We start from the raw sequence: 7,065 nt of genomic DNA on the forward strand, positions 1-7,065 counted from the left end.
ATGAGATTCAAGTACACTGTCTTTGATTATAATAAAAAATGCTCCAGGGTACCTCTGAATATAGTAAGGTTAATAAGTTAACAGTACTGATTGCTCCAGGGAATGCCTTGTTTACAACCTCTATTAGGACTTCACATTTAAAGACTTCCTTTCAGGAAAATCCTCAAAGCTGGTACTTTTTGGGTAAATTCAGGTTCTGGTCCTTTAGTGAAATGGTGCTTAAGGTGTGATGGAGTAAACTTCATAGCTCAGATGATGTCTTGGCCTTCAGGAATATTTGTTAAACTGTAGTGGTAGATACTTATTAGGATATGGAGTCACAGGCTACAATAAAACACATCTTTCTTTGCCTGTTACTTAACTCTTCATCACTGAGCCCACTACACTTGCTCATGCCAGTTCTCCAGGTGAGCGGGTGAGGTGCTGAGGGCGAATAAATCAAGTTAAGGAGTCTAAAATCTTGGTTCTCTTTATTAGGATGGACTTTATCTTTAATTCACCTGTCCTTTCTCCTTTCCATCTGACTTCTACAGAGAATTTGTGCTCTTTCATCTGTGCTGCTTCTCCTGAGTCATAGACTCTGAAATCCTATTCTCATCTCCTGCGGGGAGATTTAAAATATCATTGGGAAATCCCAGAGTGACCACCAAAATCTAATCTGACAAATGATCTTCCTTTTAGGGCTTCCCTCCCTATTCCTCTTAGATTTTTCTGTTTGGATACTGATTGCAGCAGGACCAGGACAGAAGGGTCTTAGAGTGGGGAGACACCTGTTAAGGCTATGTGAGCATGCTTATCTCTGTATGCATGCGGGCAGAGCTCATTGTCTATTTTCATTCCCTATCACACAGCATCGATGGACTCAAGCGTGGCAATAGTAGTGCGGTTGGACCAGAATTGGGCAGTGTTTCATTCTGGCTGTGCATAAGGTCACTGTGGGTCCGAACCGACTCGATGGCACCTAACAACAACAACACCATCCTTCTCCACTGAGATGTGACTGTTTGGCTCTTTAACTTGGTGATCAATGCTGGGAATGATTTAAGTTTAAACAGCCAATGTGCTTTTCCCTTTTGTTACTCACATCTCTCATGTGAAAGAATGAATGTGTTTGTGTGTTAATTCAAGTGTGACAGTGTCAATGTGAGTTTATTCAAGATCCCTCACTCAACTTTTATTAAGTTCCTGCTAAGTGTCAGATAATATGGAATTACAGATGATACAGATGAGTAATATGTGTTTCACAACCTTGATGTGCTTAGAGAGACAAACATGTCAAAACACGTCAACAAATAATTATAAGACAATGTAACACTTTCATTAAAAAAATGCTCAAATCTTTTTCTGGACACTGTAAAGATGATGATTAACTGCCTTAGAGAGTCAGAAAAAAATTAAACACTTCAATAAGTGATTGCATTGAACGTAATTTTAGGGAATTAATGAGTGGTTAAGTAAGAAGGACCAAAATGTTCAAGAGGGATTGTGGGGTTTTAGAAGAACTGTGGAATAGTTCCTCTAAGCACTTTCCCTGTTCCCACTAGAATCCTACCTCCCAGGAGTAACCACTGTTAACAAATTGTTTTGTGTGCATTGACAAACCATGTAGACTGCCTATCCTGCCCAATAGTAGATTTCTTAAGGATACTTACTTACTATTTTTTACTTTTCAGTTTTTAATTGTGGAAGAAGATTATGTTCTAATTTCAGATTTATATAATAATGCTAATTTCTCTTTCAGTCTTTCAATAAGAAGTTTAGAAATATTTTGTTGTTGTTATTAGGTGCTATCGAGTCAATTCAGACTCATAGTGACCCTGTACAGAGTTTCCAGGCTGAAAATCTTTTTGGGAGCAGGAAGCCTCATCTTTCTCCCATGGAGAGGCTGGTGGCCTCAAACTGCAACCTTGTGGTTTATCCTACAGAGGCACTGTTCTCCCCACGAAATATCTTGAAGTATATTTGATTATTAGCAAATTCTTACAGACAAATTAATCAAAATTTCACCTTGTTGATAAGTACTTGAGGTTTTAGTGTACAATTTTCTCTGCTTTTGTTTATGTTGAAAAGTTTCCAAAATAAAAAAGATACTTTAAAAAAAGAGAGAGAGAGAAGAACATGACTAACTCAAGCCAATGTTTTGCTTTGACCTTCATTTCATATATTAAAAAGCACTCATTCACCTCTGTTACATTTGACCTTGATTTTCAATTTTGTATTAACACAGTTCTACTACCAGAGGTTAAACAAAGACCAGAAGAATGCAAAAGAGTAAAAATAAGTAATGAGAATCAGCATTTTCTTTATTCAAACATAGCAGTCTTGTATGGCTTTGGGGTGTCTATAACAACAATTTTCCTAATTACGCGGTTTTTTTCTAGGTTATAACATCATCATTAGCTAAACTTGTTTTCTGTCCTCAATTCTTTCTTTTATATTTTATTTGTATTTTACATAAACTCTATAACATACGTACAATGGATATAATCATTTTGCACATGTGAAAACCCAGTCACAGAAAAGCTATGCAATTTGCTCTCAGTCTTACAGCAACTAGTTGAGCAAGGAATCAAACTTTGCAGGTTAGCTCCAGAGTTCCCACTGTTAGTCAGTGAGTTGTGCTGTTTCCTCTTAACAACTAGCAGAAGTCAGGATCAGTAGATTCTCACTGAAGGAGAAAGCCTCTAAAGGTACATATATACCACAAATACCCAAATACAGATCAACACAAACATGCCATTCACTCTACATTAAAATGCCATGTCATTCATAAAATCATTGGCTTGCTTTCTCTTAATCTGCCATATTCATCTTGCTATATAATTAAACTTGGATAGTATATCCTTTGAAATTTTACCTAAGAGAATATATACATATATTTATTTAAATGTGCATATTTTGTTTCAAATTTATTGCTCAAGTTTACTTTGCATTTATTATTTTTTGTGAATTTTTCTAGTATGTTACATATCTTTTATTGGTTTTAGATCTTTATGTGTTAGGAATAATAATCAATTTCTGGTAAATACTTTGCAATTCTATTCTAAGATTTATTTTATTTATGTTTTCTTATAGTGGTATTCACCAAACGTTGTTGTTAAGCACCGTTGAGTCGGTTCTGACTCATAAGGACCCTATATAGGGTTTCTGAGGAACAACTGGTGGGTTTGAATCACCAACCTTGTGGTTAGCAGTCCTGTGCTTATCCTACAGTGCTATACCAGGACCCCATTAACTGCACAGAAGTCTAATATTTTTTGGTGTCTTCCTTTATAATTTCTAATTTTAGGGGTCTTTTTTAGGAAAACCTCTAACATCTAACACAGATGATCTAATTTCATAGAAAATGTGTTTTTAACATTAGATCATTGATGTATTTGTGATTTTTTATATTTATGCTAATGTTTACATGTGAATATGTATAATTTTAAAAGTAGATAAGCAGTTGTCCCACACATTTTGTTAAGTATTATTGCATTATCTATTTTAATGCCACCTGGGTGGTTGTTGGTAAGTGCCATCAAGTCAGTTCCGTTTCCTAGCGATCCTATGTAGGGTTTCCGAGGTGCGGCTGGTGATCTTGAACTGCAGACCTTGCAGTTCAAACCGACCTTGCAGTCCAGCGCATTACCCCACAGTGCCACACCAGGACCCCTTTATCATACATTAAATTTCATATATAGTAAAATCTGTTTTAGTTCTATCAAATGCTTTATGTTCATGCATTACTATATTAATAATATCTATTTTATATCTGATACAATACGTTTCTTCTATTCCCTTATTTTACATTTCCACAATCCATTTGATATTATACAATTTCTCATATAGATAAAATTTAGAATAAAATTGTTAAATTCCTTTGCAAAAATCCTTTGTTAATTTGATTGAAACTGCAGTGAATTCATGGATTACTTTGAAAGAAATTAGCATATTTTAAGAGTGAAACTTTCTACTCATAAAATTAGTGTGTAGTCACTTATTCAGACATCATGTATCACAGTGTTCAAGAAATAGGTTTTGATTATTTCTTAAGTATACACCTTATTAAGTTTAAGCATTGTTCCTTTGTGAAGTAGCCATTTTCTATTTGGTTGTATTTGGTATAGAATAATACAAAAAGGTTCAATTGCTCATCTTGTATCAGAGCACATTCTTATAAATTATTATAGGCTTGAATTGACTCTCCTTTTGCTTGTAGCTATGCTGTTGTAGGTAAATGCTATCAAGTAAGTTCTGAACCATAGCAGCTCTGTATAGGATTTTATACTGTCTGATTATCTGTAATAATGTTTGCCACTTAATATTTTTTCCTTTAAAATTTTTCTATTTTTCTTGATGCAAAAACCCCACAAATGGTTGAAATATAAAGGCAAAAATATGCTTCTTATTTTTGTGTGTCCATTGATTTCTCTATCAGAGAAAATTAGTCCCCAAATCTTTAAAACTGAAAATCAGGCCTGTGGACCTGTTTGCAATGAATGCATGTGAGGTACAGCAACAAAACCTGGGAAACAGTGACACCCTCTTTATGGTGTGACTTTGGGCTAATGCACTGGACTGCAAGGTTGGTTTGAACTACACAGTCAGAGGTTCAAGCTCATCAGCTGCTCTTTGGAAATCCTATACAGGGTTGTTATGGGTCAGAACCAATGTGACGGCACCTGACAACAACAGCAACAATAACCGGCTCAAATGTAACAATTGTGAGGACGGTGCAGGACTGGGCAGTGTTTCATTCTGTTGTGCACAGAGTCATTATGAGTCTGAACGTCTCAATGGCGTAACAACAACATAACTAGTTTAGGAGGAAGCTGGAAAAGGAATTCCAGAATGCAAAAAGAGTGAGTAGGGATTAAATAAATCAGTTTAAGAATTTCTCTGGGCTTTTGTTTAATCTTAATCAGAAGTTTTAAAGCAATGAATATAAGGAAACTATTCATCACAACTGACAATATAGCATCTCAAGAGAAAAACAGGATGACCCCCAGTGAGATGGACTGGCCAGGTGGCAGCATTGACAGACTCAAGCGTTGCAACTGTGGTGAGGTTGGCCCAGGCTTGGGCAGTGTTTCTTTCTGCTATGCATAGGGTCGCTATGAGTCAGTACCAACTCGATGGCACCTAACAGCAACAACCTGCCATCTTGAAATCCTGGTGTGGTACTGTCAGATAAGAATTGTATCGCAAGGTTGGTTTAACCTCAAGGTCATCGGTTCAAACTCATCAGTATCTTCTCAGAAACCCAATAAGGATTGCTATGAATGAGAACTGACTTAACAAGATTTAACAACAACCATCTGCCTTCTCATCTTTGCTTTTGGGCAAATGTTCTTTTGGTCTCATATAATTGATTGTTCTAAGGAACATGTCCTTCTCAGGTGTTATTGCTTATTTTATGTTTATTGTTTGACTGTAAGGAAGTCTCCCAGCCTGGTTTCAGTTCCAGGGTACTTTAGGGCCATAGTCTTGGGGGACGGGTTTCTTTAGAATTATTTGTACACATAATGAAGAAAACCAACTTTCATGAATGCTATCTGACAATTTATGTAGTAAAATCACTAGTTAGTTTTTCAGCAATACAAATTTATTTGCTTCAAACATACACAATAATTTTCTCTGGACTTTAGTAATCATTAATAGTCCAAAACAGCTTGGGTCATGAAGCTCTTCAGGCTGGTGGTTCAAACCCACCGCAACACCTTGGAAACCCTATATAGATTCGCTATTCAGGGAAAGGGAAACTCAGAAGTGGTTTTCAATTGTTAGAACTTTGGAACCAAAAAAAACCTCAGTTTTTTTAATTTATAAAAGTTGTTTGAAGGTGGGAATCAATAATGCAAATTTTATAAAATACCAAACTTACTCATATTTTTTTATAACTGACCAGTATGTGTTTCTTTTCTTGGTGTTGACTTGTGAACAGGAATAAACATTCATGGGAGAAGAAAACCAAACCTACGTGACTGAGTTTGTCTTCCTGGGCCTTTCCCAGGATCCACAGACCCAAGTCTTGCTCTTCTTCCTGTTTCTGATCATCTACCTGCTGACTGTGCTGGGAAACCTGCTCATCATTGTACTTATTCACATAGACTCCAGACTCCACACACCCATGTACTTTTTCCTTAGAAACTTGTCCTTTGCTGATCTCTGCTTTTCTACTACCACACTTCCCCAGGTCCTAGTCCATTTCCTGGTAAAGAGGAAAACCATTTCCTTTGTTGGATGCTCAATACAGATAGATGTCTTCCTCTTAGCAGGGTGTGCAGAAGCTGCACTGCTGGCGGTGATGTCTTATGACTGCTATGTGGCTGTCTGCAAGCCCCTGCACTACTCCACCATCATGACTCACTGGGTCTGTGTCCAACTGGCTATAGGATCCTGGGCCAGCGGGGCATTCGTGTCTCTGGTGGACACCACATTCACATTGCGTCTGCCCTACAGGGGAAACAATATCATTAACCATTATTTTTGCGAACCTCCTGCCCTCCTGAAGCTCGCTTCAGCAGACACCTACAGCACAGAAATGGTCATATTTGCAATGGGCGTGGTGATTCTCTTAGCTCCTGTCTCCCTCATTCTTGTCTCCTACTGGAATATCATCTCTACTGTGATCCAGATGCAGTCGGGAGAAGGGAGGCACAAGGTTTTCTCAAACTGTAGCTCCCATATTATTGTTGTTGTTATTGCCTATGGCTCAGCCATCTTTGCCTACATGAGGCCAAACTCCAAGAAAATGAATGAAGGTGATAAAGTGATCTCTGTGTTCTATTCAGTCATAACATCTATGATGAACCCGATCATTTACAGCCTGAGGAACAAGGATGTGAAGGAGGCATTTAGGAAAGCATTTGGAAGATAGAGTTTCTCGGGATAAGAAAGTTTCATTTTTCTCCCATGGAATAGCTACTGGGCTCCAACTGCTGACCTTCTGGTTCACAGTCTAGTGTTTATCTTATGGAGCCACCGTACCTCCTCCCTGTATGTGTAAATGCATATAATGGTGGTGGTGTGCCTTGGAGTCGGTTCCGACTCATAGCGACCCTGTACAGGGTTTCCGAGGCT

General features: G+C 37.6%; 1 protein-coding gene across 1 annotated transcript; it reads left to right on the top strand.

Moving 5' to 3' along the window:
* The first annotated feature begins 5,938 nt into the window (after positions 1-5,938).
* LOC102824760 (olfactory receptor 2D3-like) lies at positions 5,939-6,862 on the top strand. The gene has a single exon (XM_006870302.1). It carries the CDS (start codon positions 5,939-5,941, stop codon positions 6,860-6,862), a length of 924 nt encoding a protein of 307 aa, XP_006870364.1.
* The last annotated feature ends 203 nt before the right edge of the window (positions 6,863-7,065 follow it).

This window comes from Chrysochloris asiatica, unplaced genomic scaffold (assembly GCF_000296735.1).
Source record: "Chrysochloris asiatica unplaced genomic scaffold, ChrAsi1.0 scaffold00140, whole genome shotgun sequence".
NCBI classification, from domain to species: domain Eukaryota; kingdom Metazoa; phylum Chordata; class Mammalia; order Afrosoricida; family Chrysochloridae; genus Chrysochloris; species Chrysochloris asiatica.

Bases quoted from the DNA above. Each gene is read 5' to 3' on its own strand.
- LOC102824760 (XM_006870302.1), top strand. From the start codon at position 5,939: ATGGGAGAAGAAAACCAAACCTACGTGACTGAGTTTGTCTTCCTGGGC.